The 17,671-nt window shown below is 38.0% G+C and overlaps 1 protein-coding gene across 3 annotated transcripts in view; it reads right to left on the bottom strand.

Annotated features, from left to right (window-relative positions):
- The window catches only part of ints1 (integrator complex subunit 1), a 32,257-nt gene extending 17,233 nt beyond the window's left edge, over window positions 1–15,024 (bottom strand). Inside the window, exons 1-34 of one of the 3 annotated variants that reach the window (XM_051887837.1) lie at window positions 14,872–15,024; window positions 14,400–14,490; window positions 14,020–14,307; window positions 13,640–13,836; window positions 13,417–13,554; window positions 13,179–13,338; window positions 12,984–13,089; window positions 12,221–12,407; window positions 11,982–12,127; window positions 10,678–10,819; window positions 10,272–10,448; window positions 10,051–10,159; window positions 9,752–9,802; window positions 9,145–9,265; window positions 7,906–7,983; window positions 7,654–7,811; window positions 7,423–7,519; window positions 7,101–7,192; window positions 6,955–7,015; window positions 6,668–6,865; window positions 6,452–6,581; window positions 6,197–6,376; window positions 5,441–5,590; window positions 5,179–5,358; window positions 4,987–5,091; window positions 4,727–4,894; window positions 4,538–4,649; window positions 4,297–4,455; window positions 3,336–3,482; window positions 3,151–3,249; window positions 2,897–3,021; window positions 696–950; window positions 444–603; window positions 149–280 (exon numbers count right to left, since the gene is read on the bottom strand). In XM_051887837.1, the coding sequence (XP_051743797.1) occupies window positions 149–280; window positions 444–603; window positions 696–950; window positions 2,897–3,021; window positions 3,151–3,249; window positions 3,336–3,482; window positions 4,297–4,455; window positions 4,538–4,649; window positions 4,727–4,894; window positions 4,987–5,091; window positions 5,179–5,358; window positions 5,441–5,590; window positions 6,197–6,376; window positions 6,452–6,581; window positions 6,668–6,865; window positions 6,955–7,015; window positions 7,101–7,192; window positions 7,423–7,519; window positions 7,654–7,811; window positions 7,906–7,983; window positions 9,145–9,265; window positions 9,752–9,802; window positions 10,051–10,159; window positions 10,272–10,448; window positions 10,678–10,819; window positions 11,982–12,127; window positions 12,221–12,407; window positions 12,984–13,089; window positions 13,179–13,338; window positions 13,417–13,554; window positions 13,640–13,836; window positions 14,020–14,307; window positions 14,400–14,454 (4,663 nt within the window). In that variant the 5' untranslated portion in view covers window positions 14,455–14,490; window positions 14,872–15,024. Of the gene's footprint in view, window positions 1–148; window positions 281–443; window positions 604–695; window positions 951–2,896; window positions 3,022–3,150; window positions 3,250–3,335; window positions 3,483–4,296; window positions 4,456–4,537; window positions 4,650–4,726; window positions 4,895–4,986; window positions 5,092–5,178; window positions 5,359–5,440; window positions 5,591–6,196; window positions 6,377–6,451; window positions 6,582–6,667; window positions 6,866–6,954; window positions 7,016–7,100; window positions 7,193–7,422; window positions 7,520–7,653; window positions 7,812–7,905; window positions 7,984–9,144; window positions 9,266–9,751; window positions 9,803–10,050; window positions 10,160–10,271; window positions 10,449–10,677; window positions 10,820–11,981; window positions 12,128–12,220; window positions 12,408–12,983; window positions 13,090–13,178; window positions 13,339–13,416; window positions 13,555–13,639; window positions 13,837–14,019; window positions 14,308–14,399; window positions 14,491–14,668; window positions 14,816–14,871 lie in introns of those variants that run through there. The other 2 variants (XM_051887838.1, XM_051887839.1) reach the window with 2 other exon arrangements.
- Between the last annotated feature and the right edge of the window lie 2,647 nt (window positions 15,025–17,671).

Raw genomic sequence — 17,671 nt, 5'->3', positions numbered from 1 at the left:
TTTGGGAGGGAGCTTTGATTTCTAAACATTTTAGAACATTTTTTTACAGTAAAATAAACTCTCTAATTTTAAAAGATCACAGAAAATTTGATTCATTGTGATGTGACCCTTTAAGTGAGAACTGGAGGACCCTGTACTGTTTAAATACCTTTTCGTATGAGTTCAGGTTCAGCGTTGCATTTTTCTCCAGCTCTCAGAGAGGCAATAATGCCCCTCGCTGCCACTTCAGAATCTCGTCTATATGCCAGCGCTTCAGCCAAGTGCAGAAATCCTGTACGAACTGATGACAAGACACAGTCAATACACCTGAAGAGCATGCTAGGACTAAAAACAATCAACTGACTGTATTTTCTGACCTGATTCAGCTAATTCTGTTGTCAGTTTGAATACGTGCTTTCAAAGGTGACATGTACAGCTAAGATTCAGGAACAGGAGTGACTCACCATCTGTGATGCGATGTTTGTGAGAGTACTGAGCTGCCAGAGATTTCAGCAGGCTGTGGAGTGGCCCCGTCTCTACCGCTGAGTTCTCCAACCACGTCAACATCTGCACAACGGCATTGAAGAACAGTGACGAGAAGCCAACGTCTTGAGACACCAACCGCTAGAGGAGAAAAAGAGAAGTAGACAAAGTGAGCAAGCAAAAGGAAGCACCAGTGATGATAGTGAATATGTAGGTAGGAGTAGGTTAGGTGCCTGGTAAAGATGGAGTTGGCGCAGTAGAGGGCAGGAGATCGTATGGCTGTGGTGCATTGCCATGACCAGGGCTCCAGCGTGGGCAGAGTTTAGAAGGGCTGCTAAGGCTTGTAGGAGTCGTCCGGCAGCGCCACCCTGCTGGATGTGACCCTGCCGTGCCCGCAGGACCTCCTGGGCCAGGGTCTGCTGCAGAGCTAATGACAATGGCCGGACCGGGGGCGGAGGCCAGCGAGGATCCACCTTCAGAGGGAAGAGCTAGATGGGGAAAAAGAATCAACAGCATCACTGTCAAGTCATAAAGATCTAAACTGATATTCTTAAAAATCAATTTACAAGATACCACAATTTATATGGTTTCAGTCCAAATTTTCTGAAGAGAAACGATTGCTTTATATGATGAACAGATTAAATTTAGGCTTTTATTCACATATAAACATTCATCAACTCACACATCAGTTGGTAAACAGAAGCTCACGCATGTTTGCTTGACGTGCGAGAACCAATGACGTTCATTCTTGTGTGTTATGCAGCACGTTTGAGCTTTGTTCAAGGTTTGTTCAAGAGTTTTACGATCTCTTTATGAACTTTTTGAAGCATCAAAGTGTCAATTGCATAGCTGTCAATGGAGGCACAGAAAGCTCTCAGATGTCATCAAAAAGATCTTCATTTGTGTTCCAAAGATTAAGTTTTACGGGTTTGGAACGACATGAGTGAAATTTTTTGTCATTCCAAACTCGTTAAGACCTTCGTTTAACTTCGGAACACAAATTAAAATTAAAATAAAAATTTTTTGATGAAATTCAAGGGTTTTTTTTAATCCCCCATAGAAAGCAACTTAGAGTGTGTTCACACTTGTTAGTGCGGTTCGGAACGTGTGAACGCCGCCATCCGAACCCTGTGCACACCAAACAAGCGGACCGAGACCACTGAAAAGATGGGTCTCGGTCCGCTTCCAAACAAACTCTGGTGCAGGTTTGAATGATATATGAATGCAACACGGAACAAAGACATGTAAACTGAACCAAAAACAGGAAGATGAGACTCTAAAAAGGACAGAATCCTCACGCATATCGGTTTTTCTCATCATAGTCACAAGTTTGTCCATCACAGGCATCAGACGCACGCAGCAGATTGTTTTTGAGTGTGACGGATGGATTCCCGCCACTATTTTGACTCCTTTACACATTTTATAAGCTCTTCACGAGTTCCCAGCTGGCCAAAATACCATCATATGCAGGCTACGCACACACAACGAGTGCATTTATCTCAGCACACAGTATTGTTTTGGATGTTCGGTAAGTTCAGTCTCAAAATAGGCAATATGTCAACCAATCAGGTTGTGAACGTGTCCCTATCCATTTAGGTTCGGTATCTTTTGGTTCGGTGATAAAATTGCCAATCTGAATGCTAATCAGACCTGGACTAAATGTTTGTTTTTTTTGGTCTGGACCAAACGAACCGAACTACAAGTGTGAACGCACCCAATTACCGTCATTCAATGTCCAGAAAGGTGCTAAAGACATTGTTAAAATAGTCCATGTGACTGCAGTGGTTCAACCTTAATGTTATGAAGCGAAGAGAATACTTTTTGCGCGCAAGTCAAACACCCTTTTCAAGGATATGTTAAAGTAAATGGATATATGCTAAACAATCAGTCATACCCTCGGAATAAATGGTGAAAAGTATTAACGATGAGATCATTATGCCAGACTATAGCAAACAGTGTAACACAAAATTACCTCAGGTATCCAGCGCTTGTTTCAACGACATTGTTTTGCTTCCTTTGAAAGTGCATTTAAAAAAACTATGCATTGTTTTTATTCCACTATATTGAGCTACATTCACTGTTAGATTAGATCGATTGCACTAGCTATTCACTCGAAACATAGCATGCTGAGGACATCTGCTGGTTAAAGCCGTGTAAATGCAACAAGAACAGCAAAAACATGTTGTACACACTTTAAAACTGCAGAACTTAGAATAAACAGACCACTATCGTTCGTTGGTCTGGACGCAAATATAGGTATCATTATTGGTGTGAACGGGGCTTAAGACTGACCGTGTCAGAAGCATATGCAGCTGTGCCACAGCTCTGAAAAGATTGTTATATTATTATTAATAACATAGTAGAAATAAATCTCGGCAGGAGAAAGAACCCCTCTAAAAAATCAGCATAAGTAGATCAAAGCAAGATGTCGTACCTGTAGTAGGATCCCAGTGAGATCATCCTCTGGGCCGATCACTGGCACCTGACTAACTGCTCTCATCTTTACGGAGCCATGGGGCGTTTCAACGGTAACCTTAGCCCTGCTCACCTCTGAGCTGTCTGTAACACATCAGATCAGCGAAGGACTCATTAGTACAGAATTTAATAATTTTAGTAACTCAAACTGAGTAAAACAGCACCATTAATCAGTGCTGACTAAACCCTTGGTGTAAGGTATTAGATCCTGACCTCTACGTTGAGGAAGTGAAGCACTGAGCAAACTATGAAATGTGTGTCCTCCTGTAGCTCCTCTCTCATGCTGGACTTCCACTAGATGAGCCATGTAGTCTAACAGGTAAAACATCCATGATATTAGGATCATTTCACACACTGAATGCCGAGAGAACAGAGTAAACCAAATGAAAGATCCTCACTCTTGTCCATGATGTTCTGCTCCAGTGTCTGAGGATCATGCGACACGGCCTGGTCCAGATACTGCAGCAGTTTGCTCATGCTAGAGACAGGGATCCCGAAGGACTGGACGAACAACAGCAGCTGCTGGGGCTCCAGATCCTGTAGGGCTGCAAATGACAGAGAAACCCATTCGGACTTGTACACAAACCTCAGTTTATCAACTAACTGACGTTGGGGTTTAAAAGACACTTAATATTCAGTAATATTATCGATTTGACTGCACTGACACTATTGGATGAGAACAAAACTTGAACTGAATCGAGCTGAATAATGACACTCTTGTCTTCTGTAGAGCTGAAATTGAACTTGTTTCATAATTGATGAACTTTACACAGTTAATGAACTCAACACTGAACTGAACTGAGGTGAATAATGATACTATGGTCTTCTTAGAGCTGCTTATAGCTGAAACTGAATTTGTCTGGCATTACTGTGAAGCTGCTTTCTGTAATCTGTATTGTATAAAGTGCTATAGAAATAAACTTGACTTGAACTACACAACCGTTTTAAAACTTTGGGGTCAGTAAGATACAATGTTACAAAAGATTTCTATTTCAAATAGATACTGTTCTTTTGAACTTGCCATTCATGAATCCTGAAAAAATGTATCAGGGTTTTCACAAAAACATTAATCAGCAACTGTTTTCAAAATCGATCATTAGAAATGTTTCTTGAGTAGCAAATTCTGAAGGATCATGTGACACTGAAGACTGGAGTAATGATACTGAAAATTCTGCTTTGATCACTGGAATAAATTACATTTTAAAATAGATTAATATATTATAATAATGTATTATTCACATTATAATAATATTTTACAATATTTTTAATCAAATAAATCAAATAAAACAACTTTGGTATTTCCTTGGCATCAAATTCGGTATTTTGAAATCTGTATTCATAAACACGAGATATGTATACCTGCATCGACCAATCTGGAGACCTCTGATCGGATCATCCTTAATTTCAGCCAATCTGGCAAAAGAAGGGCCTCCTCAGACGTGTCAACAAGGAACGCAGTAGGAAGGGGCTTTTTATCAGGAAACCAGATATCCAGCAATATATAGAACTCACTTTCCCCTAAAAACCACAATCACAGTAGCTGTTACTACAAGTACAGGCAGAATCCATCACCACACACTGCAGCAGAGGAGACACTCACCTTTGGGAGGACCCAGCGTGAGCAGGATGACCATAGCATGGACCACCAGAATGTGCATGGTGGCTGTTTCTCCTGTGGTCCATCGCAGGAACACTTGATCCTGAGACTCTGACTGTGAGGTTTAAAATGTGGTCTTTAATCATGTGCACAAGCTGATTTGAATTTCAAGTCCAGTTAATCGTTCCTTACCCAGCTGTACAGATCCTCTCCCTCTTTTGTCTTCCTCATACGACGGATGTAGGCAGAGAAGATGGTGATCAGAGCGGAGAGAACGGCGTCAGACTCTGGCCTGCAGGAGTGCTTGGCGAACAGGCAGTTCATTATAGTGGAGCGTTCCACTATCAGACGAGCCACATCCTGAGAAGACAGGAAACACCAGAGAGGGGAGAGGAAAGAGGTTAGATTAGAGCTTTTTTCAGACAGATAAAAAGCTGTAGGTTTAGACTAACCAAGGCCAGGTCATTGTGGAGGGACTGCTCCTCCACTGGTGCATGCTGGGATAGGTAAATCAGGTATGCACTAATGGTTTGAGGATCTGTCTCCATGTGAATGGCCTGACAAAAAAAGAAAAAACACACAAACACAATAAGCTGATCAAGTTACAAAGATTGATAATCATGTAACTGTGTAGGTGGACTGACCTGCTGTAAGGCGCTGGCCGTCAAGCCTCTCACGCTGTCAAACAGAGGCAGTTTGGGGAGGTCCTGAAGGAGCCACTGGTAGCCTGGCAGTAACTCTGCATCTCCAGAGTCCTCCTCCATGAGCTGATCCCTCTCCTCTCCATCTCTTAATCCTCCCTCAGTCAGCACCAGAGACAGCCCCTGATAAACACATCACAATCAACCATCTTATTAAAGTGTCTAAATGAACCAAGCACTGGTGGACGGTTAATTAACACCGCACCTTCATGGCCAGCACTCTAGAGGCCACCTGAGATGAACTGAGACGGCGCAGGAAGTAGTCCAAGACCTCGCATGTGGTCTGTTCATCAGCCTTAGGACCCAGCAGAAGGTCCTGCAGCCGCCCAAGAAGCTGCCTCTGTTTCTGCTGCCTCTGATGGGAAAGATGAGGAGGAAAAAAAATACAGTAAAAACAATAATATTGTAAAATATTATTACAATTTTATTCTATTTAAATATATTTTAAAATGCAATTTATTCCTGTGATGTCAAAGCTGAATTTTCAGCATCATTACTCCAGTCTTCAGTGTCACATGTTTCTTCAGAAATCATTCTAATATGATGATTTAGTGCTCAAGGAACATTTATTATTATTATTATTATTATCAATGTTGAAAACAGTTGTGCTGTTTATTATTTTTGTAAAAAAAACGGTGATACCTTTTTTTCAGGAGTTTTTGATGAATAGAAAGTTCACAAGAACAGCATTTATTTGAAATGAAAATCTTTTGTAAGATTACAAACATCTTTACTGTAGCTTTCTTTAAAAAAATCTTGACTTTAGACGTTTTAATGGTAGTTTTATATATTCAGCATCTTGGCCCACCCTAACAAATCTACTACAGTAGGGATTGGAAAAACGGTCATGTAAAACTAAACTTTAGTTTAAAGACAACATTATAAGATGACTTCGGGGGGAAAAAATTTGTATGGCCTCTTGAGAAGACAACAGAAATGTGAGGTCGAGGCTGAGCTTTACCTGTCTTTTCTTCACTCTCTGCTCTTTGCTCTCTCCTTCCTCCTCATCATCAATGGAAGAGGCGTCATCAGCTGCATCATGTAGGAGGAATTCACACAGGCACTGAACAGGCAGCACGTCCAAGGATCCTTCGCTGGACTGGACGAGATCAGCCAGCCACGGCATAGACTGAGAGGAGGCCTGGATGGGGGAAAATCTGAAATTTAGCATGGCTCTTTATAAAAAACAGCTCCGCAAGCATATGAAAGTGTTTACTTGTCTCTGGATGATATTGAGCAGGAAGTCAGGGTTGCGGCTGCGGCAGAGCAAATGGCCCAGGCGCAAAGACTGATTCAGACTCTTCACTTGGTCCAGGACAAGAGGTGGTGGCCTACGTGGGGGTCCCCTGAGAAGAGAAGTAAACCAAAGACAGGGTCAGTTTCTTTAAAAACACACTGGCTTATCGCTGCAGCGACAAATGGAAAGTCATACTTGGGGTCTAGGCTGGTGAGCTGGGACAGCAGAAGGCTGTTGGTTTCTGTTATGGTCTGCTTGGTGGAGGCAGCTGCCAGGTGGCTCTCAAAGGCCAGGATCTCCTGCCGCTCCTTCTGAGAAATCTGCAGCTCTCGATTGATCATCTCTGTTTTGGTCTCCTCGTCGGCCACCGTGCACGGAGGGTAGGAATAGTTACTGAGAAGAGAGCAAAAGAAATATCAAGAAGAGTCAAGAGCTGAAATATCCATAAAACCACATTTCCACATAATATGCAGAACACTTACTTTGTCATAACCATCTCCATGAGCATTTTCAGAGTGGGGTAACCATCCCACGCTGCCAAACCTGAAACCATCAGTGACAGCGATATAATAGCGTTCTAATTAGATGTTATTATCAAATTCAAGTATTGCATCATATCTGGCCTCACCGATTTTCTGTGGGTTGAACGCTGCCACCACAAGCAGCAGGAGCCAGGCCTTCCAGTAAAGAGTTGATATGGCCAGATTTGGAGGTTGATACCTAAAATGGAACATTTAATAAAGTATTTCACCTCTCAGAAGAATAAACAGCCCACAAACAGAGTAACAGATTTTAGGAGCGGACAGACCACAGGGTAGCTTAAACTTTCAAAGCAAATAGTCCATGACACCCAATAATTATTAGGCTATATATAGCTGGTGAATCACTGCATAATAAAACAGAATTGAAAAACAGCAGGGAATAAACTGGGTGAAAGGTAAAGGCCATACCCTGCAGGAAGCTGGATGTTCTCTGGGTGATGGTAGGTGCAAAGGTTCAGCACAGCATCAATGAGCTGGATCCTCTCGACTCGCAACACTTCCAAGTCTACAGTTGAAGATGCAGGAAGACAAACATCATCACATGGCTAGCTTTAAAAACAGACCAGACCACTACTAAAAAGGTCTGAGCTGTTTTTTAATGATTAAGATATGTGTGCACTGTCAGGAGCGCTGTCTTACCATCAGACTGAACTCCTGCAGCTCTCTTCACCAGGTGATCGGCCAACTCCATGGCGTCAGCTGGGCCCAGGGGCAAATCACGAGAGAGACCGATCACCAAGATGCGCATCAGAGTGTCCTCCAGCAGAGGAACCTCAGAGCACAGCCGGAGAAAGAAACTAACAAACAGGAGATATACTTTAGCATCTATGAAAAAGATAGGACTAACAACCAGTCTTTCTGTACGATGTTCAATCAGAGAAGATATCTCACTTTCTGTCACTCTCAGGTGGCCAGTTGTCCCATTTGTAATAGGTCTCAGGCTGCTCTGTGAAAAGCACCTTGTGAAGACTGTTGAAACACAACAAAACAATCAGTAAAATAACAATCTGCTGTATGCAAAGTCGTACAAGCAGCCTTACAACTGACAGTTTAATTTAAAATTTCCATCAAAGGTGTTAAATGGTCATGAAATATTAAATAAATTGTTATTGTTGCAAAAAAACTTGAATCATATTTTAAAGCAGTCATGACATGAGAAATCAAATTTGCCATATATGACTAACTTGACATATAAGAGGTCTTCGTACCATTAAAGGGGACCTGTTATGCCCGTTTTCACAAGATGTAATATAAGTCTCTGATGTCCCCAGAATGTGTCTGAAGTTTCAGCTCAAAATACCCCACTGATCATTTATTGTAGCTTGTCAAATTTGCCCCTATTTGGGTGAGCAAAAACACACAGTTTTTGTGTGTGTCCCTTTAAATGCAAATGAGCTGCTGGCCCCCTTTCCAGAAGAGGGCAGAGCTTTAACAACTCATGCCCTGCAACAACAAAACTGGAGAATCTCACATAGCCAAAATGTCAGAAATTGACAGTAACGGTGTTCAACCTTACATGTTCGAACCGGATTTGGACACTGATGGAGAGACTCAGGAAAAAGTTACAAGTTTTAGAATGTAACTGAACATTTCTAAATGGTTAGTGGATAAATTTATGTAGAGTTAAGTTGATTCAACTCATCTTTTGTGCAAATCCAGCATTAAATTGACCCTCTTTTGTGAAGCAGTCCAGCTTAAAATTATTTGCGCAAATAAATAACTCTTTACTGACTTATTTCGGCACATAGGAGCTAAGCTAATAGGGCAGATCATTACCAGTCAGACAGGGCTTACCTGCCCTATTAGCTTAGCTCCTCCTCTGAGCTCCTACTCTTACGTAAGAGTAGGGAGAAATCTGGAACTGCTTCGAGAGACTGTTTATGATTTATGGGTATTATAAAAAACAGAGTGGGTGGATTTTTACCATTATAGGCTGGTTGTTTAAACACACTGTGGTACCCTTTAAAACATCCTGCAAGTTTCATAGCTTAAAACATCCTCCTCCTCATAAAAAAAAGCATTTATTTAATCAAGCTCCAAAAATGTTTTTTTGGATATTTTAATCCAAAAATATTACATATTGTGCTTTTAACAATAACAAAACTAGTCCTACATCCCTCTGATACATACCAGTGCACATAATCTTTAGGTCCCACTTTACTGATGGTAGGAACCACGGAGTGTAGCCACCACACAGCATCTCTCTGGATGGCAGCGATCTGGTTCTGAAAGGACCTTAATGCTTCCAAATCTGAAATACAGACACATTTGCAATCTCATTACCATAGAAACAGTTTTGAATGTTGGGGCCTGTTTACACCTGGTCACTTCTGATCGTGAAAAGACCAGGTGTAACAGCCCTCAGAAACACTTGAGATGGATTTAAATCCGATCACTCAAACCACTTCAGGAGGTGGTCTGAGACACATTCCAGATGAAACTGGACAAGTGTAAATGCATCTGGTTGGTGAAACCACATATGTAAATTTTACTCCTCCAAAAATGGTATAAAAAAAATAAAAAAAAAAAAAAAAAGTCTGAGAGCACGTTATAGGCTATATGACATGTTTTAGTCAGATATGATAGCGCAACAGCAACACGCATTGCCGCAGATGAGTAGCTGAGTATCTCTTCAGCAAGCCAACGCGCAAACTGCCGCAAATGAAACTGAAAGAAAGTCGCAGACGCTCAACACACAATCATCTTCATTAAAAGTAGGGAGACAAAATTATCTTACCAGTGCAGATGTCGCTCTCTCTCCTATTGCGGTCTTTGGTCTTGATATTAGCTGATGATAAATAAAATGCAGCTCATATCTGTTGCTTTCATTGACGTGAACTCCGCTAAATTTGCATATAGCGTGGGAATTGAAGATTGGATATATATTCGTTTTGGGGAGAGACACATTTATGCGGCCAAGTGTAAATGGAACCGTTTTAACAAATCAGATAGCTATCCGATCAGTAAAAACACATGAAGTGACCAGATGTAAACAGGCCCTTGGATATGAGGCACTAAGAGTATAAAACATCTTACTCTTCTTCTCTCCTTTGTCCCACGCAATGCCGGCCTCTTTGACCTGAGCTGTGATTCCCAACATCATGGACACCGTCAAGAGATCCGTCACTTGGATGACAAAACGCTCCTGAGATGGATAAAAAAAAAAAAGAAAAAAAAAAAAGAAGTACAGGCAATACATCAAAACAGATTGTCTTTTAAGAAACTACACATAATAAAGAGATCTATATAGTCCTCACTTTAAACTCCATGTCCACATAACTGGCCTCTTTCCTCTCTTGCATGAGGCCTAAACAGAAGGACTGGAAGTTGATCTCATGTTTGGTCTGTTTAATGATTTCCCTAAGCAAGGCCCGTGATGCCCGCAGGTAGTCGTCCTTATTGGTCAGCAAGTCCTGGAACACCATTGCCAAAAACTGGGGACAAAACAAAACAACAGGATGCAAAATAAATGTTATTAAACTTCTCGGGTCCATACTTCACGTTCATATCACAACTGGAATATGTCAAAGTTTGATAGTAAGGTTTTGGGCTCTTAAAAACAAGTATGAGCAATACTAACAGTGACACTTGCCCTAGAAAACAACATTGATCACAGTTTTTTGTAATTGTGTATGAAGCCAATCATGTTGGTTGAAAAGTCACCTTGGGTGCCTGCTCTGGGCTATGTTGCAGAACAGTATGGAGGACTTGCATATTATTGGGATTCCTGGCATTTGACAACTCGTTAAATATCACAAACTTCACCATGGTGCCCAGATTATCTCGGTGAGCATTCAGAAGTTCCCTGCAGAACATGAGAAATACAAAAAGGTACATAAAATCAAAAAAGCATTTAGACTTTACTTGGGGTCTAACAGTACATGTATTTGTACCAAAAACTTTTGGTGTAGGTCCAGTACACATGTGTACCGAATGAATTCAGTGTTGTTTTAACCACTGCACCTGTGGAACTTCTCTGTGTGCGGAAAGTAATTTCAAAGTCAGAGTCTGCCCCTAAGATGGGACAATATCGTTTGTATCAATATACTTCGATGTTGCAAACTCATCTGAAAAATAATTAAGGACACAGAGCGAGCTGCTACCGAATAAGTGCAAGATCCAAGTACGTACGTACCGAACCATCATTTTTGTGTACCGTTACTTTAACATTACTTTAGACTTTGATCCTTGTGCGTCAATTTAAAAAGTTACTCTGAGGTCCTTAGAAGACAAAAATGCCCATGTCAAAAAAACTGTCATAAAAATTTGAAGCTTGGGATCACAGACTTAAGTTTGGTCTAATTTTAAAGAAGACCCAAGGCAGATTATTGCTGAAGTAAAAGTTTAAAATGTGCAGGGGAAAAAAGTGAAAAAAAAAAGTTATAAAGTTGAAGTTCATGAAAATGATTTATGAACATTATTTTATAAAAATCAAAGCCATAAATCTAAACAAGTTGTGTTCCAAATTTGAGGATGATATCTCAAAAAAATATTTTGTTTGGGCACAATATCAGGTTTTCCCGATTAGATGCCAGCAAAGCTCCACTGGTACACACAGTGACTGGAAAAAAAACAACAAATATAACGACTTTATTTAACAATTTCTTCTCTTCCTTGTTGTAAAGTTGTTATTTTTGCGCACAAAAAATATTCTTGTCGCTTCATAACATTAAGGTTGAACCACTGTGGTCACGCTGTCTATTTTAACCATGTCTTCCTACTTTTCTCGGCCTTGAAAGTGGTGATTATGTTACTTTCTATGGGGGGTTAGAAAACTCTCGGATTTCATCAAAAATATCTTAATTTGTGTTCCAAAGATGAACGAAGGTTTTACGGGTGTGGAGCAACATGAGGGTGAGTAATTAATGACATAATTTCATTTTTGGGTGAACTAACCCTTTAAAGTACTAACTTATAATTTTGTGGAGTATAACCTGAGAGTTCAGGTTTGAAGGTGTAATGCAGACCTGACACACAGCATGTAGTGGTTGAGGAGAACTTTAGGTTTGAGGCGGATCTTGATGAGGTTCGAGATGACCTCCATATCGTCTGAGCCGTGTGTATTACAGTTCATGCACAGAGACATGAGAAGATCCTGTGCTGGCCGAGTCAGCTGGAAAAGCATCAAACAAGAACAAACCTTTAGATATGCGGTTTCACACTCTCAGACAAAGACACTTCCTCTCTTTTGTCCACCTTGTTGTACCTTGGGATTCTGTAACCACATCTCAAGTCTCTGCACGGCCATCAGTCGGACCTCTTTATAACCACAGGTGGCTGTGAGAAGGCGCAAAAGGTTCCTGGACACATTGTCCATGGGCTGGCGACGGTTCAGCTGGTCCCTCAAAACATCCAAAACGTACTCCTCCACACTTTCAGCCAGCTCTTCGTACCTGGAACCGAGGCAGATAACGGTTACACACATCCACATACCCATGTACCCATGAAGAAGTTTTGGAAAAAAAATCTCCAAGGCTGTATTTATTTTAAGAAAAATACAGTAAAATCAGTAATATTGTGAAATATTATTTCAATTTCAAATAATTTCTTTTTTTTACTTTTTAATATATTTTAAAATCTAATTTATACCTGTGATGCAAAGCTGAATTCTGATGATTTTGATGATGATTTGATGCACAAGAAACATTTCTTATTGTTATCAGTGTTGAAAACATTTTTGTAGAAATTAAGACTTTTTTTTAGGATTCTTTGATGAATAGAAAGTTTAAAAGAACAGTGTTTATCAAAGTAAAAGTCCTAACTGTGAATTTTTAACAATTTAATGAATCATTGCTGAATAAAAGTATTATTTTCTTACGAACCCCAAACGTTTGAAGTCAAAACTATGTAACGTAGCATTCTCAATTTAGTAAACATTACTTCAAGTTCTCAACATAATTATTCAATGTAATGTAGCCCTTTATAATTAAAGACTGCTACCTTGTCTTGAAATATCTGTACTTCCCTACCTTGGCATAACCTGTCCATCATCCTCTGGACTGAGTTTCTCTTCAGCGATTAGAAGCTCAGTCTGACCTTCATCTTCATCTGGAGTGGAAGGATGAGGGCTGTTCCCTAAATTACAGTATTTTAAGTCAGTTAAACCATATTTTACTAAAATACACATTTCAATCCATGACTGAGAATAGTCTTGGACCACCAACCTGCACTGAGGTCGCCTCCTGACCGCCCTGCTTCCGTCTGGAGCAGCATACTCTTAGGAGGCATCTTTGTTGTGAAGGCAGTCTGGATGTTATCAACAAATGTTTTACAGTGCGAGCTGTCCACCCAGATCCGCTCACCGAGAGAGTCCTCAATGTAGACCTGTGGGACACCACAATGACAGTGTATCAGTACTATGATTACTGTGAGATAGGAAAGCTGGCCAGATTGACTGCTTACTTTGACAAATATCTCAGGCCAGTTTTCATCCTCCTCATAGGCGGCCATCAACAGGTTACAGGCCAGCACGGACACCAGGTTGTTCCCCTTGGCCTTAAAGTTAATTGAGGCATCACGGCGGAGCAAACTGCAGAGAGCCTGATCAAAGACATTCAACACAATAAGCTACGTCACCAGCAACAGCAGTAAATTCCAGTACTATAGCACAGGAGATTATATCTACCTCTATCACACCCTCTGTGGCAAAGACATTGGGCTTGATTTTGGCCAGAAACATAAGGCTGAGGTACAGCGTCATGTCAGGCTTGGCTCTGTTCATCTTCAGCTGTTTGACAGCCCCGCAGAGCACACCCTCGATGCGGTCGTCATTACCCTCTGCCTCCGCTGCCTCAATCTCATCCAGAAGAACGGCAGGGGAGACTGAAAAACAATCAATCACATGTTGTGTAAATTCACATTGGGTGTAAAAACATGGTCTATGACAATATGAACATTGGATTGGAATACGGATGTCTAAAGTAACACGTAAATACTAAAATATTTGCTGTAAAATGGAAACATACCAAATTAAATGGATGAAAGTTTTTTTTTTCTGAATCTCACCTTCAATAGGAACTACAGATGGCTCTTTGATTGAAGGGGATATTGATCTTTTGTCAACAGCAGCCACCTCAGCGAGGCGTGAGAGGGCACTGGGTGGAGTATTAGAGTGCTTGGGCCGTTTGGAAAGACTGGACAGGCTGGAGGAAGAGGGCAGGGATGAAGCTGCCTCTCTCTTGCGGTCTGGGGGTAAAACGGTGGACGGTGGCTTCAAGAGAGCTGGGTTTGCTTTCGGCTCACTGCCTTGACTCTTGGCTCCAAGAGCAATGAAATCCCCTGGAGGTGGGTGACCTGAGGGACACAGGATGATAAAGATGTGTCTGAAAATTACGCAAGGTTAATTAATTTACGTCTTTGCCGTAATCACAGCTAAACACTCTTACCTGATGGTTTGGTGTTACTAGGACGCCTGATGCTTGTTGGCTTTGGTCGATTCATTGTTACACAATTTCCACAAGTTTCAACTTACTGTAACTGTAAGAGACATAAACACCAAAAACTTTGAATCTCATTAGAGGAATTACAATGACATTATCATACCATACAAAAACTGCATTCAGGTTTACTATACGAGCTTGTATGTTGTTGATATGGCATATTTGGAGCATTGATATTGTACCACTGAGAAGGAATGAAAAACGCCTTTTATTACCTTTAATAGCTGTTATTTTAAATTCGATTGTCTCTGTATTTGTTTACAAGCTGTACTTGTCAGGTAGCGTCTTAGCAAAAACATCAAACTTTAGCCGCAATGTACTTTAAAAAAAAAAAAAAAACATCTAGTGCTAACAGTAGAATATATTTAATATACTGACATAGTAAGTGCAGAATATGAAAAGAATATTTATAAACTACCTTAGTCTTTCAAAGGCGCTGCTACATGATTTGCCGTACACCGTGTTCCTACTTCTGCTGCAGTGGGAGAGTTTCCTGAAAGTGCGACAGCGCCACCTACAGCACTGGAGCATACTCAGGGGACAAACGGTATGACCGAGAGAAAATGTACCGACAGTAATGGACATCAACAAAATGTAGGCATATATCAGGGTAATATTAATAACAATATTAATAACAATAAACATTCATTAGTTGTTTTAGAGATATTTTGTACAATAAACAATCACTGTGTAATTGGTACTGTGTTGGATTGCCACTTCATTTGCATGTCTCCTGAAGCAAAACTTGTAGAACAGCAATAAGCCTTTATGAGCTTTGAAAGAATCGAAAACACATTTTGGTACATTTCAAAAAAATAAATAAATAAATAAATAAAATAAAATAAAACTTAATGAAACATAATAAGCTTAAGCTTTTATGAGCTTTGAAGAAATTCAAAGAAGACATATAAGAAGACATTTTGGTAAAATAAAATAAAATAAAATAAAATAAAATAAAATAAAATAAAATAAAATAAAATAAAATAAAATAAAATAAAATAAAATAAAATAAAATAAAATAAAATAAAATAAAATAAAATAAAATAAAAATGACACAATGAAATATGATAAGCTTAAGATGTAATGAGCTTTGAAGAAATTGAAAAAAACATTTAATTTCCAAAAATAAAATAAAATAAAACAGTAAAATTAAATAAAAAACATAATGAAACATGATAAGCTTAAGTATTTGTGAGCTTTGAAGAAATTGAAAAAAACATTTACTTTTCCAAAAATAAAATAAAATAAAATAAAATAACACAATGAAATATGAGAAGCTTAAGATTTAATGAGCTTTGAAGAAACTGAAACAACATTTACTTTTCCAAAAAATAAAATAAAATAAAATAAAATAAAATAAAATAAAATAAAATAAAATAAAATAAAATAAAATAAAATAAAATAAAAATAAAATAAAATAACACAATGAAATATGATAAGCTTAAGATTTAATGAGCTTTGAAGAAATTGAAAAAAACATTTACTTTTCCAAAAATAAAATAAAATTAAATAAAATAACACAATGAAATATGAGAAGCTTAAGATTTAATGAGCTTTGAAGAAACTGAAACAACATTTACTTTTCCAAAAAATAAAATAAAATAAAATAAAATAAAATAAAATAAAATAAAATAACACAATGAAATATGATAAGCTTAAGATTTAATGAGCTTTGAAGAAATTGAAAAAAACATTTACTTTTCCAAAAATAAAATAAAATAAAATAAAATAAAATAACACAATGAAATATGAGAAGCTTAAGATTTAATGAGCTTTGAAGAAACTGAAACAACATTTACTTTTCCAAAAATAAATAAAATAAAATAAAATAAAATAAAATAAAATAAAATAAAATAAAATAAAATAAAATAAAATAAAATAAAATAACACAATGAAATATGATAAGCTTAAGATTTAATGAGCTTTGAAGAAATTGAAAAAAACATTTACTTTTCCAAAAATAAAATAAAATAAAATAAAATAACACAATGAAATATGATAAGCTTAAGATTTAATGAGCTTTGAAGAAATTGAAACAACATTTACTTTTCCAAAAAATAAAATAAAATAAAATAAAATAAAATAAAATAAAATAAAATAAATAAAATAAAATAACACAATGAAATATGATAAGCTGAAGATTTAATAAGCTTTGAAGAAATTGAAAAAAAAAATTTTACTTTTCCAAAAATAAAATAAAATAAAATAAAATAAAATAAAATAAAATAAAATAAAATAAAATAAAATAAAAAACATAATGAAACATACAAGCTTAAGTTTTTATGAGCTTTGAAGAAATTGAAAAAAACATAAAATAAAATAAAATAAAATAAAATAAAATAAAATAAAATAAAATAAAATAAAATAAAATAAAATAAAATAAAATAAAATAAAAGCATAATGTAAAATGATAAGCTTAAGTTTTTATGAGCTTTGAAGAAACTGAAAAGACATCTTGGGACTTTTTTCAAAACAAAACGTAATGAAACACAATTTTAAGCTTTTATGAGCTTTGAAGAAATAATATAATAAAATAAAATATTGTCAATAGACAAAAATTGTCTGGGTGTGTGAAATCATTTGGCAGTCAGGAAAAGTCATAAAGTCATTTTGGAGCCCTAATCATTTATAGCTTGCGTGGATCATGTGATTTTTGAACACAGTGACCATCTGTGTGTTAATGGATGTTTACTTTGAGTCTAATTTATATGATGCAAGGGTTTAGGTCAGTAAACCTGAATATGCTATTCATTTTTTTTTTAATTATTTTAAGGCAATATTATTGATCTATTAGATGTTTGACTTTCACAACATGTAAACAACCAACCACAGAGTCATATTGTTGTCTGAAACTATAGCCTTTGTCTTAAACCACATGTACTCAGGGTGATTAGATGTCTCTGGGTGGCACTGTTGCTGTGGAGAGCTTGGGGACTATACAAGGAATAATGTTTCCAAGAATCTTCACTTTGAAAGTGATGTCAGACATGGAAACAGACATTACCGTGCCTGCCAGACAAAAGAAAACAGAACTTTCACCCAGAAAAGAACACCACAGAGAACACACACTGTAAGGTACTCAGCAAAAACAACATGTGCTTGTAATCGGACCTCTACGGAGAAAATACACATATGTGCCTGGTTACAGTTGCTGTAAGTATTGTTTAAAACATACTTCCCTGACAGGAACAATGAACGGCCGCTTCTGAAAGCCTTCC

The sequence above is a fragment of the Ctenopharyngodon idella genome, chromosome 3 (assembly GCF_019924925.1).
Source record: "Ctenopharyngodon idella isolate HZGC_01 chromosome 3, HZGC01, whole genome shotgun sequence".
NCBI lineage: Eukaryota > Metazoa > Chordata > Actinopteri > Cypriniformes > Xenocyprididae > Ctenopharyngodon > Ctenopharyngodon idella.
The sequence above is the reverse complement of the archived record's forward strand: the minus strand, read 5'-3'. Positions and strand labels throughout refer to the sequence as shown.